Genomic DNA, 17,853 nt, shown 5'->3' on the forward strand with positions numbered 1-17,853 from the left:
AGCGTCAACTTCATCAATTTACTTCTTAAGAAAGTTAAATGAGATAATTTCTACTAATGGAGATTGATAGTACACAAAAAAATGTTCTCTGATTTAAGCATCTTAGGGAAAATGTGAAAACTAGGATGAAAACAAAACATTCAGGGACTTAAATAATCCAAATATGGAACATGGTGGAGTATAGAAAATTGTATTTACTACAGTCAACTATAACTTAATTTAGTAGTGTGAAACACATACTCTCTACTAAGAGCGTCCTCTGTTGGATTTAATAACATACTGTATATATTCTGAATTGTACTTTTGTATTAGACCTATTTTATATTTGTATAATCCCTCTAATTTAAAATGGTTTGCTTAAAATTCAAAATAAAGTTAAATATCAGGTAAATAAAAATAGTATTGCTATCACCAAAAACCTCATTCTGGTTACTGACCTAAGGCCTGTTGGCAGTGAAGGATGTGGAAGTCATTGTGCATACAGGCAGCGAGCAGCAGGTGTGGATTTGTCGGATGCCACTTGAGCCTCCACACACCTCCACCCATGTTGCTCTCACTGAGTGGCTGCTTCATGTTCCTACCATCCCACAATAGAACCTGCTCATCGTAACTGCAGGAAAAAAAGTAAACAAGAGGACACACGGGAGTCAGAGACCTTGCTGATCCATTTCTCATTCTCTGAGGGTCACTGTGATACGCACCTGCCTGTAGCAAGAATGTGTTCTCGGTGAGGGCTGCTCTGAATACTGCATACTCCCATAGAGTGCCTTTAAAAAAATACACAAAAGGAATTAACATTGGTTTTATCGCAAACAAAAATCCAGATAAGCAACACTCACCGTTTACTGGTCAGAGTGGGACAGGAGGGCCCAACCCTCAGATCCCAGCCTTTTAGTTTACAGTCATCACCTCCTGGACAGTAGAGACAAACCAGTTATGGTTGAGTGAATTGACCAGAGAAGGAAAATAAAATCGAAATGATTTAAATTACCAGAGTAAACCAGCTGTGAGTCCCAATAGGAGAATGCAGAGATCCAGGCCTCAAAGTCGTGAGCTTTCCACTGAGAAAGCATCATCAGAGAATCTTCACCCATAGTCTGAACACTGACACAGCCAGCCGAGTCACTGCAGACCAGCCGAACATCCTCACTACCGCTACTACTGCCATCATACAATCAGGGAAAAGTTAAGAACATTCTTAATCATTTTCAAGTAATTTTTTAAAGACTTAATTTCATGGTACTTTGAGTTTATTTCTGGACTGCATTTAGTTGAAACTGTTTTAGCTCTAAAATGTGTAGTCGTGAGAAAACAAATTTAAAAAAAATCAAACAACCAATTATGAGAATTTTATTACCCGTTCATGCGACCAGTTGACCAGTCCAGTGACAGAACCAGCCGCTGTGGGCCCACCTCCAAACTGTGGACAGCCTTTAGAGTATGGCTGCGGTCCTACTGGATACACACAGTCATGAGTGCAGACAAATAACAGAATAAAAAAAGAAAACATCAAATGAAATGACAAGAACCATTACTGTCTGTGATTTTTCTTCACTTCTGACCTGATTCAGAGACATGCCATACAGCTGAAGCTCTCCTGAAGCGGCTGCTGCTCCCAGCAATGCTTTCCCTGACACCGGGACGTGACACCTGAGCATAAAAGAACAGTAAATCAGAAAGAGGTAGACAAAAAGTGACAACAACAACTTACTGATCTTTTTGATTTCCTTACCATTTCAAATCTAAAATGGCAGCTGTGTCAATTTGCTGCAGCTCAGTGAGAGGTGGACTCATCAGAGCATCTTGACGAAAGTTAAAAAGGTACAAACGACCACTTCTGCTGGGTGTGGCCTCTTCTCCAGCTGTCTACAGGATAAAACATAAAACTGGATGTTGTAACATTGTTAGTCACAATCTCTGAAAGGTTACAACTAGAAAATTTAATTGTCACACATCTAATGTGCAAGAATATTCACCTTTGCACTACTTCAATACAAAATTATTTGTTTTTTTTTCCTCACTTAGTCTTACAATTTCAAATAATATTGCAGACAAAAAAAGTAATTTCCTACGCTGAAAGACCTGGAAACAGCGTTTGAGATCATTTGTTAATGTTAAGATTCTGTCTTGTTCTTCTCTACAGTCTTCCCTTTTGGCCTTGTGTGTGAGTGGGAGTGTGTGTTGATCTTACGCCCTTGTTCAGCTGGTATGTCCCACAGACTAGAATGTTGTGACACGGTGAGACAGGGCACCACTCCACGGAGTCGGTGCTCTGCTCTGTGTCAAACACTTGCAGACTTCGTGTCCTCGACTTCCACGCCATGAGCTGCTGCTCCGCATTACTTCACAGCTGATGTCACTGGTGAAGCAAGTTCAGTTCAGCCAGAAATCCAACAACACTACAGGTGATAAAACCGGTGCATCAGCTCATTAATCCCTTAATACTGTACCTCCCTAGAGCGAGCTAAGTCGGCAAACAAGCTAAAACATTGTCATTGAACACAAAACTAAAAACATACCTGTTTTCATTCAAGTAACAAAAACGCAATGTTTCCAAACGAAGACAAATTAATAAATGTTTTACACAAAACTATCACATAAACTCACATGGTAGCGTGTCAGTCCACCACAGTATTCTCCCATAAGACGTGAGCGATTACGTAAGGTCACATGACCACGCTCTTCTTTTTTCTTTTCTTTGGCTGTTGTGCGGGAAGACGCAACTCAACAAGAACGTCGTCCTGCCCTCTTCAGGACATTTGTAGATTTGTGGTATTGCCGACTGCATTAATTTGTGCTGCGCAACATTTTGAGATTTTGCGGAACTAAAAACAAACATACTGACATAGAGTTTGTTCTTTTAAGTATTTACTTTAAAGACAACAATATTCTGTAGCTTAAGAACGAACCCGTGGAACCAAGATACAAAAGAATTGCCCAATAAGCTATTGTGATTCACCAGTAAATCACAAAGGTACTGGTACTGGAGGATTAAAAATATATATACTGCATATATATACAGTATATAATATGAGTAAATATATATTTAATATTATATTTAATGGTAGAGTCTGTCTTTCAGGCCTCCATTCTGGACTTCTACATTTATATTTATATTCTCTTTGGTCACAGACAAGTGACTTAATTTAGCCCGTTCTTTGCTGCATATCATTGGTCAATGAAGTTTCCATGTATATCATCATGAGAAACAGGAAGTGAGTGTTTCTGTTAAAAACCCCTTGAGGAGCAGAAGAGGCAGAGAGCAAAGGGGAAGTGTGACAGTAACTGTAGCAGGGGAACAGAGCTCTGAGGTGAAAACAACATCAATTGACGCGTTTTATTTCTTATTCTTCCAAACGGGTAAGACTTCATTTTGGCTTTATTACATTCTTTTAAAGTAAAGCTCTAATGTTTCTGTTGGTAAGGTATTTTTTGTGATGTAACAATATGTTGACAAGAGATTCCAAAAGAAAAGCATAGTTAAGAAAATCAGTCCAGTGTGTTAGCGCTGAAACTTTAGAATAAGGTTTAATATGAACTGTCAACAATTAAACTACAAAACCCTTTTATATATTTGAATCCTTAAGATGGTAATACAATATATGTTATAGTAAAAAATACTGAACAATTAAAAACACAAAAATTGTGTAGATTCAAAGATTCAAGAAGAAGTATTTTTTTTATTGTTGATTTAAAAGTATGTACTGGACATGAAGAGGAATTTAAATTCTATTTCCATGGTGATATTATTGAATATAATAGAATGCAAAATATATAGATAGATAGATATTTTGCTCAGCATATTTAAAGAAGAAAAATATAAAATAAAATTTTTGAAACCAATAATAATTAATATTCACAATAAAAACAAAATAACTAATTATGGATTTACAATTTACAAAATTAAATAAATAATACATAAAAATGTTACCAAATTTATAATTAATCAAAGTAAAAATAAAAAAACACTGACTACAAAAGCCTTTAAAATATATAATTTATATATATATAATTGTAAATACATATCAATCATTATTTTACATAAAACATAGTAATAAATACAGTTCATTATGAAATACAATTTAAAATAGACAGCTCATCTGTGAGACATTTTCTGAGAAATAATATTCTTCTATCAGTTGTTCAGATGGTACAGGTACTTTTGTGAAGATTTTTTATTGGCTAAAACAGCTGTGATGTCATCAATGTAAATAGAATTATTCAAAGCATGTATTAATAAGAAGTTTATTTTAGGGTAGGTGGACTTTCTTCTTGTAATGTGACATAAAGGAAGGAACACAGACACACACCCACACACTGCTGCCTTCAGTTTCACTTCATCTTTTTTGTAATTTGTGGCATTTATATATATGTGTGTTAATTGTGGAGCTAAATTATTTTTCTAAGTAATTGAAATTCTTAGCTGAGCTCTTGTTAATTCTATGTTCACAGGTCTGATCACAGGTGTGCACCATGGCTCACGGCTGCCTCAAGTGTTTAAAGTACACCATGTGTGTCGCCAACCTCCTGTGCTTTGTATGTATGACTTAGTGACATGAACAACACAGTGCTGTTAACTTGTGTAAAGAACCTTTTATCAAGTCAAGAATTTACAAAACACATTTGTTTCAACGGACTTTACAGACGGACCTATCAGAACAGACAATGGGGAAAAATGTAAATACAGCCAATATAATTTTGAGTTTAAAGTAAATTAACAATACAGAGTTAGGGTTAGGGTTTTGAGAACCTATTATTTTAGTTTATAGTATTTAGGCTTTTAAGAGATTGGTACAAGTATTTATTATCTTGTTTTTTATGAAGTTCATAATATATAATATACTGTATTAAAAAGTGGTGGATAAGTCCCCTTGCTTATGAGCAAAAAGGGCAATAGTTCAATTCCTGCTTGTAACTGTTCTGTATAGCAGGCACAGGCTGAATCCAGCCTGCCAGTCCATCCACTCTGGCCCATGACTGGATTCCTAAATTGTGAGGATGAAAGAGAAAATATCTTGTTGTCCCTCCTTCTACAGCAACTAAAAAATAAACAACAACTAAGACTTAAATAACTATTGTTACTTAAGTCTCTGAATTTATGATTCATTTGAAAAACTAGTGTTTTTTATTATATCTGAGGGTCTGGCCCACAAAGTGTATATAGTTGGTGATCTTTAGGTAGTTTTGACGTTAACTCAAGTCCAATTCTTCAATCAGTCCTTGTGTTTTTATCGGTTTTTAATTGTAGACCATGTTTCTTTTGACACATTTGGAAAAAGAAGCATGAACCAAAACACCATGTACACGTTACACTCTGTGGTCCATCAGACCTTTAAGTTGAGCCCGTTGTCTGTTTCAGGTGTGTGGTGTGTCAGTGTTGAGTTTTGGTATCTACTTGATGGCGAAATTCCGAGTGGTTGCCCTCATACCAGAGTTAGCTAACTTTAACATCGCTAATATGCTGATGGTCAGTGGAATCATCATCACCTGTGTCTCCTTCCTGGGATTTCTGGGAGCTTTGAAGGAGAACCGCTGTCTGCTCATAATGGTAACACACACTAACACACATGCACACAAGGTACACAAAGATGTATGTAAATCATAGATCTCCTCTGTGGTTGTTGACAGTACTTCCTGCTGCTGTTTCTCCTGATGGTGGTGGAGTTGACCGCAGCCTGTCTGCTGCTGGTGTCTGATGGACAGGTGGGAGCAGGTTTCATCGCATTAAACTTCTACCAGAAAACATTTGAAATCCTGACCTGACCTCTCTCCTCAGATTGAGTCAAAAGTTGAAGGGAGGCTTGTCACCGGTTTGGAGAAGGCCAAAACTGGAGGAGCAAAGAATTCAACAATACTGAATGAGTGGGATCTGCTCCAGATAAACGTGAGATACTTACTTACTCGGGCACTGAATAACATGTAGTCGCTGTTTAGTTACATTTGCTGTTGAAGATGTAGGAATTGGTCAAACGTCAGCAATAAAAACATTTTTATTATTAAGGCTAAAATTATAGGGATCAGTCAAGATGTCTGTCAAAAGATTATACAAGTAGAACCAAGATGTAAAGATTGGATACACTGGGCAGTGGCGACTTGGGTGTGGAAGGTTTCAGGTTTAGCTGCCAAGTTGCCACTGAGCATGGCACCGTCCCCACATACTGCAACCCTGGGCTGGCCCCCCTGTTCACTTTGATGATGGCTAAAATGGAGAGGTCACATTTGGTTGTGTGCAGTTGTGCGCTGTGTCACAATGTCAAATAATTCACTTTCTAATTACTAATTTTCTAAAACTGTTTTAGGAAAAAAACGCTAGCTGCTAACGTAGATGAAATGGGTGTGAGGCTAAAGCTACAATAACTAGAAACAGAAAACCAAAGACATATTGACATACCGCTGACATTTTCATCACTGATGATGATGAAGAATAATGCCATGGCCATTTCTTTCAGTTTGACTGCTGTGGAGTCAAGAATGAGTCTGATTGGGGAAACAAAATTCCTGCATCCTGTTGCAAGGACCAATGTACAATTCCCAGACCTCCATTCAGAGAGACGGTAAGAATGAAAGTTGTGGTGGGCAACATCCTGCTGTTTTCAGTTATAAAAATCTTTCCGGATAATTACTGGCACATGATCCGAGCCAAAACTAGATTTTAGTTCCCACAATTTAATGTTGTAAATTTTAATGATATTTGTTGTTGTTGTCTTTTCCTCTGTTTCTCAGGGATGTTATGACAAATTGAAGATGTGGGTGGAAGATAATTTTCTAGCGATAGGAATCTCTGTCATTGCCCTCTGTGTCATTGAGGTAAGACGGGGTCAGATCAAGTTCTTGTACTACTGTGGAACTTGTAAACTTTGCTCAACTGTACATAAAAAGAATCTTAGCCTTAACTCTGCACTGAAGCCAGATTTAACAATACATTTTAGACCAGTACATTAATCTCCCAAACTTTAATGTGTGAAAGTCTTCATCATAATTGGAAATAGTAGTACTATTCACACACAACACAACAATAAAAATTGTTTTTGTTCTGGTCTATCACAGGTGTTGGGAATGTGCTTTGCTATGACGCTCTACTGCCACATCAGCAAATCAGGACTGGGATACAAGTTGTAGACAAAAAGATGACGTCTGCTTATAAGACAAAGGAATCGAACAAAGGAAGTTACATCATTTGTGGTTTCCTCGCACTGTCAACCTCTGAGATGTCTTTGTAATTAATCACTCTTTTATTGCATTTACAACCTACGTTATTTTTATCTGTAGTGTATAAATATACAACACATGCTATATATTAGAACAGTGATTCCCAACCACTGTGCCGTGGCACACTAGTGTGCCGTGAGAGATCAATAGATGTACCATGGAAAATAATCAGATTTCAATTGTTTTTTTGTTTCTCAATGCGTGACAAGAAGAACAACAAATTACTCTTCACTTGTTGGCAGTAGATGTCTATGAAAACTAAAAAAAAAACATAATCAGAGCTGTTTAGGATCTTTGTGAGTGTCTTTCTTCAATTCCTGCCAGTATATTAACTTTGTCTTTAACTAAACAGGTTGAGATTTTATTCAATTATGAGGTCATTTTAACTAGAAGATTATTATATTTCATTATATATATTTTTTGTTCGATTTTTGTTTGGTGGTGTGCTGTGGGGTTTGCCCTGATGATATATATGTACCGTGGCTCAAAAAAGGTTGGGAAACACTGGTTTAAAACATTCAGCCCTTAATACTCCCGTGTTCTCGCATACGCTTCTATTTTGAAACTGCTCTAATAAAGACTGTTCTGCACAGTTGTTTTTAATCTCATGCGGTGACTCGTCCTCCTGTTCATTGTAGAACCGTTCTCTGTCGTCGCAAGTGAAAGCCTTCACCTATCGCCTCTGCTGCAGCTGTACATTTAACAATTTAACCACTTCCTCTTTCAACCCCGCCCTGCAATCGTCACACACTTCCTGAAACACACATCACCCACTCATACTAATATGTTCCACATTACACTTTGCAACTATATCATGTTATGTTGGTCATTTGCCTTGCCAGTTCCTGGCTAACTTTTAGCCCTGTATATCTAGATAAGCAGTGATTTTAAATCTAACTACTTTTAAAACTGCTTTTGTTGAAATTATTGAAATGATTATTTTCTTCATTTACAATAATTTTGAGCATTAAAACAAAACAACAGGACAAACCAAATTTAAAAACCAACAGCACACATGGAGGAAAATTTAATTTATTTAAAGAATAAAACCTGCATCAACATTTTAAGACAAAAAAAAAACTAAAAAATACTAAGATTTCCTTTACACTTTTAAAATAATTTTGTTCTTTTTTAAACCATCACACACAAAATAGAAACAAGTAAAATGTTGGTAATAAAAAAATTTAACTGTACACAGCAGAATGAAACATTTATTGCAAACAAAAACCCTGACACCTCTGAAACTATTAACACGTTTTTCAATTCACCTAAGGATATCAAAAGAGACAAACAAAATACAACTGTTACAGCATCATCGTCTTTAAACGCCATCATCTCCTAATAGACAAACTACTGTATTAAGACTGATTTTCCCTCCTCCGTTGCCCCCTACAGGTGTCTGAAGGAATCTCTCAGCACACTAGATAAAACGGTCCACATTAAAAGTCAAATTAACCATTTCAAAATATTAGGTGGCTAAACTGTAATGTGTACTGTCTGAGTGGGCTCAAGAAACACACATTAAACAATCTGTTATGACATTATTAGAAAGGATCCTGATGTCGCTTTATTTTTATTTGTTTTGTTTTAAAGGCCCAGTATTTAACATTCCGAAGAGTAAATGGCAAAGTATGGATCAAGTATCTGGAAAAAACAGTAGTTGCTTTAAAACTAAAAAAATTGGTTTAAGTTTTAAAATCATCTTAATCTTTAAAAATTGGTCTGAATTCCCTTCGACTGAGTGAACAAATTTGGAGAGAATAAAAAGCAGAGGCATCAAAAAACAATACTTGGTCTTAATGTATGTCCACAGTGCTAGCTGAGGAGGAGGTCTCTGATATTATGGGTAAGGGTACAACAGCTGAGGAGGTGGTCTCTGTTGAATTGCCTATTGTAAAGTTTGAATCCAATTGGCTCAAACTCTCGTGTTTTACGTTTTAATGTAAAATACACAGAGACAAGACTTCAGTCGTTAATGTTCCATTTGAGGACTGCACCAGACTGACATGGTCTGAATATGGACGGCTGTGCCATTGAGCGCACATCATCTGTGTGTTCTAAGTGAAGGATTTAGGCTAAGAGTTCACTACACTCACTCATTCTGACACACTGGGCCTTTAAAAAAACAATATGTTGTTGTTATTGCTTAGACAGCTTGTCTTCCTTTTTATTCAGTAAGGCATACTTAGATATTTTTGGTTTTAATGTGTTATACACATAACGTTACAGTATGAATAAGAAACCCTGTCTTTAAATGTTTGCTGTGTCCATTTGTGCTTTAGGTATTTGAATAGATGAGCTGAGCCCTGCAGTGAAAAGGTATGAGGGTAAAGAGTGATCCAATGGAACAGAAAGTACCGTGAAAAAGAACCTTTCAGTCTTTCTTCACGTTTGAGCAGCTCCAACACAGCGAATATTAATAAATAAGACAAAGACAGAGGAAGGTTTCACTCTCACTGCTCCGAAAACATTCACTGTAACAAACTCCTGCAACGGACACCTATACCAGGACCACCAACAAAACCACAAAACACCAGCATAAGTTAAAATAGATTTGTCAGGGTACCCAGCCCCTAGTTTTAACAATGTAAGAATGTTAAATATAGGAGATATTATCAACACAAACTGAATGTGGTAAAGAGGAGTACATTCACAAAGTTTATCAAATAGAAAGTCTGTGAACTGAAAGCAGAACACACACTGAATTATGATTGTTCTAAGTAAAGACAGAACAGCTTTCTGAATATTAGCCCCTCCTACTAGTGCCACAAACGAGATTATCTTAAAAGACAGCACCTGGTGGTCAGTGAAAGAAAAAAAAGCTGAATTATCCACTATTAATGAAGTTTAAGACTAAATAGTGAACACAGTGACTTAGGATATGTTTCTACCACAGCAGATGGGTCTCACCGATATTGTTATACATTGAAAGAAGCACATGACTGCACTGAGCATCTAAAGTATGTGAGCTTATCAGGTGACCTGGAACAACAGGCATTATGGCTGAGTTTAACAGATTACAACATTTAAAAGCATTTACCTTAGTGCTGTCTTTTGGATCACAACATAAAACTTTTTGGTGATTTGATTACACCAACATTATAGACTTTCCAGCAGGATGTGAATTTTGTGACTCAAATAAAATCAAGACATACCTTCTCATTAAAAATAAAGAGTTTTCCTGCAGGAGGGTTGATGTTGGTCTTTTCTTGAAATGTGGCCTGGTTGAGGCACAGGAATCACGTGGAGTTGGACCGGTGAACGCAGCTGCAGGCTTTTCTCACAGGGGCATCAGCCTTGTGGTGTGGAAAAGAAGGGGATTCAGGTCCTCTGCGTTGACGGCCCGGTGCAGCGACGGCTCCGAACGACTCCGCTCGATTTTTGGCAGCAAGTCTTGCACCTGCTCAATGGACACCAAGATCTGAGGAATAAAAGAAAGATGCAAGTGTAATGATAAGGCATAATAACTAGTCTCAGATTTAACCTTCTGAAACCTTAACATACAAAGGTAAATTGTCATTTACTGCACTTTGCTTACAAATATCCTGTAAATGGGATCTGATCTTTTTATATGGACTTTAAATACAGACAGATTTCAAACTTACCTGAGGAAACAGAGGCCTCTCATCTCGTTTTGACTTTAGGCAGTCAATAATTAGCCTTTTCATTGATTTGGGTAAGGTACTATAGAGTTTACTGAGGTCTGGAGACAGGTAGCCTCGTCCAACCATAAAGATTATCTGAGAAAAAAAAAACCAAAACAATAACATTAAATTGACTGTCATAAACAGGCTGCAATTTAAGACAAAAGCGTTTCTACATTTTTAACAACAGGATGTCCTTGACACAAAGACAGTGTTTATTTAATTCAAGACAATGTACAAGTGTGGAAAGTGTTTCACTCTCACTCAAAAAATGACAGACTGGACTCATTGATCGAACACGACTTAGAAAACAAAGGAGAAAGAGAGAGAATGTAGAGTGTGATATCACCTGATCTCTGTTGTTAATATTGGAGTAAGGCAGTGTCCCTGACATCAACTCAAACAGCACTATCCCATAGCCGTATACGTCTGACTGGAAAGTGTAGGGGTTACTGTCCTGCATCCGGATCACCTCTGGGGCCTTCAAAGGAAAAATACAAAAACAGAAAAGACATTTTGACTTTTTTTTTTCATCTTCATAAAATAGTCATTCAGCTGGAAGCAGCTCAAACTGTGGTATGTGTATGAACGCTCTCTATGAAAAATTCATATTTTCACATTTACATTTTCAATTGAATAATTCTGAAACATACCAAGCACAATTAATACAACACTTAGAACAAATGTGTAGCTACTTGTGAGATTATGAAATAACATGTCCGGTCTTTTTATTTAATTACTTGTTTTTTGTCTGTTGCTCACGTGAGTACAGGCAGCACTTGAACGTGGAACAAGCAGGGGAATTCTAATGTTGGTCATCATGGTGGTACTCAGAGAGATCAATGTTTTCTCAGGTGGTACAGAGTATAAACAGTTTGAGAAGCACTGACTTAAGCTAAGAGCAATTGGGACACATCACAATTACGTTGTGGGGGAAGTTTGACTTTGACTGCGCTTTCCCTTGACACACCTTTAAAACATATAGTTATACACCAGTAATGAAGACTTGTTTAGCACATGAGTGTAATCATAAACATAAATTATTAATTTGAATATTACAATTAAATTACCCAGCAGCTGTTAATTAACATTATTTTTACTGATCATCTTTCTGGAATAACAAAACACGTCACTTTCTTTACCAAACTAAACCAAAGTATCAGTCAGAAGATTTCCTTTTGGAATCAAAGTGACTGAAGTGAAGTGTTCAGAGAAAGATCTACTCACCATCCAGAGGATGGAGCCACTTGGCTGCTCCACCTGTTGAGAACCGCTCCACCGAGACTTCACTGTGGCTAAGCCAAAGTCACCGATCTTTACAGTCCAGCCTTCATGGAGAAAAATGTCTGAAGGCAAAGCTCAGGAACTCTTAATTCACACAGGTGCAACAAACAAGTTAAAAATTCCTCCTCCTTCGATTATAGTGCTGTGAAAGAGGAGGACGTTAAGAAAAGTGAGTGAAAACTGTTAGATAATGAAAGATAAAAGGATACTATTGGATTTTAGATCTCGGTGAATGATGTTCTTGGCATGAAGATAACTGAAAGAACAAGAAAAAAAAACTTTCAGTGTGAATGTTGAACAATGGAAATGGAAACTTTCTAAGGCCAGCAATTTTCACACATGCTCTCTAACACCAATAAAGCTTCAAGTTCTTGATGTGTTGGTAGAACACATGCTATAGTGTTGGTACTTCATATTAATAAAATAAACAAAAAAACAAAAAACACAGGTACATTCTCTGCACTATGTCTGAGATGATTGCACCTGAACTTATACAAACACATAAAATTAGGTGGAACAAATATATTCATGTTTCCTTATATTTAATACATATCATTTTGATATTGGTATACAATCTATAGTTCAGATGCAGTCAAAGTATTTGGGAAAATATAACAGCAGCTCTTACTCCATGCCCTGTGCTGTCTGTCTGGCTACATCGATGCGTGTCATTGTCTCAAACTTGGTCTCTTTAACGTGCAGGTGGCGGTACAGGCTGCTGCCTTCACACCACTGTGTAATGATGGCGAAGTTGGGCTTAGTCATGTAGCCCATGAATAGCAGGATGTTGACGTGACGGGTCTTCCTGCAAAAGAAATGATAACCATTAGTTCATTTTTTTTTCAGGTTCTTTTTAGATGCATCAATTTGTGGCTGGTGTCTTTCACTGCCACACAACACTGTGGGTAAATAATTCTGCAACTTTGTTTCAAGAAAACAAAATAAAGACATTTAAACATTAAATATTTTAGGTCAAATCCTTCTATTAAACAAGCATTTATTTGGTTAGTTTTTGAAAGTTATAATGTTTCAAGAACTACCACCACTGACCTTAAAACCTGCATCTCATTTTTGAAGGCCTGTAACTGCTCAGGTGTTGGCTCTGTCACCTTAAGGATCTTGATGGCAACATCACCGTGCCACTTGCCCTTATAGACTGTTCCAAAGGATCCAGCGCCAATCCTTTTCAGAATGGTGACTTCTCGAGAGTGGACCTCCCAGTAGTAACTGGAGTCTCTGTAGCCTCCTCGGTGCTAAAACAAAACACACTCTGATTACTGACCTTATTTTAGAAAATATCAAAAAACAAACAACATTAGTAATGTGAATTTGGGTATTTTTACACACCACTTTCTTTTTGTCATCAGATGAAGATGGCTTCCTTTCCTTGTGTTCAGAAGGTGACTTTGGTGGCTTTCTACCTGGTGAGCCGAGAGAAGTGGGGGGGCTGGTGGAGAGTTTGGGGGAAGGTTCCGGACCTGTGGGGAAAAAGTTCAAGACAAAAAGAAAGTAAAATTAAAAATGACAAAATATACATCAAAATGAGATAATTATATTTTCATACCTGTTGTGTTGTTAAATTTTAGTGCGTCCTAAGAGAAAGAAAAATATTTTGTTAATATTGTCAATATTTTGAGCACATTGTTTACAATAATTTCTACAATGAAAGCGCCCTGGATGATGTCACAATAAGTCTAATATTTTGACCACTGACTCTAGACCCTATCTGACCTCTATGATGCTGGCACCAGCTGGACCCACTGTGCTGACCATGTGAACATTGGGAGTGGATGTAGATCGATGTCTCTGTAATGACTGACCGTCTCCAGCTGGGATGGGGAAGTGAAAGGCTGATGTGGGGGAAAGAAGGTCCATGCTGGGAAATAAATATTCATTCGTTAAATTCATTTTCTGAAAATAATACAACATTGAAAAAACATGCAATTATCCATTTAGTTATTTGCAGCATTAAAACTTACTCAGCAGGCTCTAGGGTTAAGGCTAGGTTGCTGTTTGATGGGGAATTTTCTGGCAACAGTATTTGTGGGTATTCACCTGTCCAGAGATTAGAATTGCGCCTACATAAAACAAAATGGAAATTAATCAGGATAAAGAGATCGAGCACACAGTTCAGTTCAGCATGTTTTCATAAATTGTGATCTTGTCTGTATTTTAGATTTAGGAATGGCTGAGGCATCTTTGCCAAAGATTTTAGTGAGCTTAATAAAATCGTAAAGCTTTCAGAGCAGCTTAATCTTAAAGAAAAAAAAGCACACACTGGTACTGGTATACATTTTCACTATGTTGATCTTTAAACTAACTGTGGTGTACCACAGCATGCGAAACACTGATCTGCTGCCTATCACAAGCAGGATCCAGTGATACACACAAGATACACCCATTTCCTTAGCATTTTTTTAACTAACTCACCGTTTGCTCACAGTATCCATGTCAACGCATACAGTGGGGACTTTACTACTACAGTGTTGATGAAACTTGTAGCCACACGTCTGACATCTGAAGCCATTGAAAAGAAACTTGTGGCAAAAATCACAGTAAGCTAGCTTGAAGAAGGTTTTACGTACCTGTGAAATGTAAGAAGAGACATAATTTATATTCAAATTCAAATCAAAGTCATACAACAACATGTGTGTGCTGTGTTCTGTAAGGTCTTTACTCACAAAATTGTGCATGGTGAGAGGAATATCATCCAGGACCTCGACTATGAGCTCCTCTCCAACTAGAGGAGTGATGTCTGTTTCCCAGTCTGTCAGTCTCTTACGACTAAACATACAAGGACACAAAAAATACGAGATGAACAGTTTAGACTACCAGGAGGTGCAGAATTTAAAACACCAAAGTTTACAATGGAAATACATAAATAACATATAAACAATAAAAAAAAAATCTCACCCTTCAAGGAGACGGTAGACAGCACAGCAGTCCTGGCTCAGGCCTCTGACTTTAAGAGCTTTGTCCAGACTCTCACTAACTGTCTGTCCCTGACGAACATTCACCTAAAACAAGAGTTGTCATTTGTTTAAAGTCTGAATAAACTTTGGATTTAAGTCAAAGGTGATGTAAATACACGCTGTACTCTGTAGGCTTACCAACATAAACATTGTCCTTGGTTTTCTTTCAATTATTTTTTACCTATTTTATGTAGGGGACAAACAATAATTGAATAGAAGCTTTTTTTTGTTGCTCAAGCTCCTCTTTGTTCCTCAAAAACTCACTCTACTGACAGCAAAATTAGCAAATCAACTTCATACCTCTACTGATCAGCAATAAAAATCCCTGGTACTCCATTTTATTTGCACAGCCTGAGGAAAACAGTTTCTTAAGAAAAGTAAAATCTCTGTCTGAGTTTTGAGTCAATGAGTGACAGATGGCTGCAGACACCATCTGTGACACTGAATACCAACTGTTCATTGGCTCCATCATTCATGTACTGAGAAGGATTTCAAATTTTGGTGTGAGTGATCACACTTTCAACCCACACTTTTGGCAAACCTTATACTTCACTAAATTATCTACTTGAATTTAACACTATTTTATTACTTAGTGTATTGCAAGGCCTTAAATCTAAAAAAAAAAACAACAACTAAAAAAAACAAAAAAACAAAACTTGAATATCAAGGGTCTCACCACTGTTCTCTGTTTGTTAGGGAGGTAGACTCTGATGGTGCCTCCACCTCGAGGTACATCTTCTGGACTGGTCTCTCCCGAGGAGGAGTAACAGGAGGAGGTGGACGACATAGTGGGAAAAGTACTGCTAGTAGTTGTGATGCTGCTAACTGTAAACAGCTTCTTGCAAAACGGGGCTCAAAAGAGTTGCCTTTTTATTTTAAATCTGAAACAATAGAGACACAGTTTAATATTAGTAATATTTTTTTAAACTCTCATAACCTGAAATGGCTCACTGACATTTACAAACAGAGAAAGAAAACACATAATATACTGTAAGTTGAATAGGAAAGAAACACACAAGATTAAAATTGTGTTAAATTGTGTTAGTTATTTAAAAATGTATTTAAATAATCCAATGACATCAACTCTCTAACTGAAAGTTGTGCAGTCTGTTCTTAGCTGATTAAAACTTTTCTCCAAAACAAACAAACAAAAAAAAAAAACAGACTTGGTGGAAATATATTACAAATCTATTATGTTTTGTAATATTTAACATAATATTGATTCAATACAAAATGACAGGGAAAAAAAACTGCATGTTGTGGATACATCAAGTGGATACTGAAATAGTGGTCTTGTATTTTCATAAAACTGTAATATTTGTAAACTCACTTTAAATGGTTTATAGAAAACCAAGTCAGTGCTAGTATAAAATTATGAGACTGGCGAAGCAATAAATGAAATGAAGGCACAACAACTGATGGACAAAATATGAAATATCTAGTCAGAATATTAATTAAGTGTAGAGTGTAGCCTATTGCTTGATAAAAGGTATAGTAACTAACTAAAGGCAAGTCGGGACAGCAAAAAAGTAGTATTACCTGGATGCTAAAAGTAAATGTGGCCAAACTAATGCAAAATAGCTATGATGAAACAGAAACAGCTACAAGATTAACAGGTCAATTGTCAACATTACCACTGAACTTTAGTAAAAAGGCAGCATCATGATAATGACTGTAGTAAAGTTAAGCTAAGCAAGGTTAGCCAGAGATTTGCCTGATGGGGGATTTTGATGTTACTGCTAAAATACTTTTAAAAAATCTTTATAGTTTCCAAAGGGATGTGTAGTCGGGAGCATGTATGAAATTACACAAAAGTGATTTGAAGTTATCAGTCGGAAAGTTATTAAAGCGTTTGATGCTAGCAGGGTAGTTAGCACAGCGTGCTAGTTGCTACAGGCTAACTAACAAACACACACACGGAGACAGACTTAAGTATATATGCGAAGCATGCATTATATGTTATCACGCACCGTGAGAACACTTAAATGCTGACATTAGAGCTAGCGCTAGCTGGTTGTAGCGCCGCGATGTCACTTTCTGTACTTTTCCAATTACAAACAGTCTGGCTCGTTTACATTTACATGGGTAGAGAAACACCGTGGAGGCTCTAACCTCTAAAATTCTGACAATTACATAATTACAATTACATTTTTATACATTAAATAAACATTGTTTGCGTGTTCTGTTTTAAATTCCATTCTGCATCTATAATTCACTCTTACCTGTTGCAGCCATCTTGACTCTTCTCAATCTGAAGTTGTCGGGATCTGTCAAGTACTTCGGCAGAAAGCGGAAAACCTCGGAAAAACTCCGTACTCATTGGTCCATTCAGGAAGTCACGTCATTGTACGTCATGGACGTGTTGAACAAGCTGTTTTGACACCAAAGTCAGCAGAGGGTGTTCACACGAAAACGTGAGAAATTATCCTAAAAACTGCAATGAAGAATCCCAGCCAAGCAGCATTGCTAAATCACTTTTAAAGATTCTCTTTAGACAGATGAATATATATATATATATATATATATATATATATATATGAATTAGGTAAAAAAAAAAAGAAAATGGATGTAACAACATCCAATTAAGTCAAAAGTACCTACAAAAAAGGCAAATAAAATAGTTTAAAGTAGGTGAATATAATATATAAAAAAAATAAGAAACAAAGATTGATTGGTCCAAACCAGCTAATATTGGCTAAAATTAAAATGAACCAAAAATAAATGTTGGTCATAAACATTGCAGA

At 36.8% G+C, this 17,853-nt stretch overlaps 3 protein-coding genes across 6 annotated transcripts in view; 1 reads left to right on the forward strand and 2 right to left on the reverse strand.

Moving 5' to 3' along the window:
* dph7 (diphthamide biosynthesis 7) overlaps positions 1-2,729 on the reverse strand; it is a 3,537-nt gene extending 808 nt beyond the window's left edge. Inside the window, exons 1-9 of one of the 4 annotated variants that reach the window (XM_025053144.1) lie at positions 2,608-2,729; positions 2,192-2,399; positions 1,733-1,866; positions 1,563-1,650; positions 1,358-1,452; positions 992-1,158; positions 840-912; positions 702-767; positions 438-610 (exon numbers count right to left, since the gene is read on the reverse strand). In XM_025053144.1, coding sequence (XP_024908912.1) covers positions 438-610; positions 702-767; positions 840-912; positions 992-1,158; positions 1,358-1,452; positions 1,563-1,650; positions 1,733-1,866; positions 2,192-2,323 — 928 coding nt within the window. In that variant the 5' untranslated portion in view covers positions 2,324-2,399; positions 2,608-2,729. Of the gene's footprint in view, positions 1-437; positions 611-701; positions 768-839; positions 913-991; positions 1,162-1,357; positions 1,453-1,562; positions 1,651-1,732; positions 1,867-2,191; positions 2,400-2,607 lie in introns of all 4 variants that reach the window. The other 3 variants (XM_008335875.3, XM_017043121.2, XM_017043123.2) reach the window with 3 other exon arrangements.
* Positions 2,730-3,230: 501 nt separating this feature from the next.
* Positions 3,231-7,817, forward strand: LOC103397570 (leukocyte surface antigen CD53-like). The gene is made up of 8 exons (XM_008335877.2): positions 3,231-3,360; positions 4,453-4,536; positions 5,360-5,548; positions 5,629-5,703; positions 5,777-5,884; positions 6,450-6,554; positions 6,724-6,807; positions 7,048-7,817. Exons 2-8 carry the CDS (start codon positions 4,474-4,476, stop codon positions 7,117-7,119), a joined length of 696 nt encoding a protein of 231 aa, XP_008334099.1. The 5' UTR covers positions 3,231-3,360; positions 4,453-4,473; the 3' UTR covers positions 7,120-7,817.
* Positions 7,612-17,468, reverse strand: LOC103397571 (serine/threonine-protein kinase A-Raf-like). Its single transcript, XM_008335878.3, has 16 exons — positions 17,332-17,468; positions 15,786-15,990; positions 15,051-15,154; positions 14,819-14,921; positions 14,568-14,722; positions 14,117-14,215; positions 13,869-14,013; positions 13,702-13,729; positions 13,485-13,615; positions 13,188-13,390; positions 12,766-12,942; positions 12,347-12,393; positions 12,081-12,199; positions 11,203-11,334; positions 10,815-10,949; positions 7,612-10,630 (listed from the first exon to the last, which is right to left on the reverse strand). The coding sequence occupies exons 2-16, from the start codon at positions 15,894-15,896 to the stop codon at positions 10,490-10,492; spliced, it is 1,830 nt and encodes a 609-aa protein (XP_008334100.1). The 5' UTR covers positions 15,897-15,990; positions 17,332-17,468; the 3' UTR covers positions 7,612-10,489.
* Between the last annotated feature and the right edge of the window lie 385 nt (positions 17,469-17,853).

The sequence above is a fragment of the Cynoglossus semilaevis genome, chromosome Z, assembly GCF_000523025.1.
Source record: "Cynoglossus semilaevis isolate Cse_v1.0 chromosome Z, Cse_v1.0, whole genome shotgun sequence".
Taxonomy (NCBI): domain Eukaryota; kingdom Metazoa; phylum Chordata; class Actinopteri; order Pleuronectiformes; family Cynoglossidae; genus Cynoglossus; species Cynoglossus semilaevis.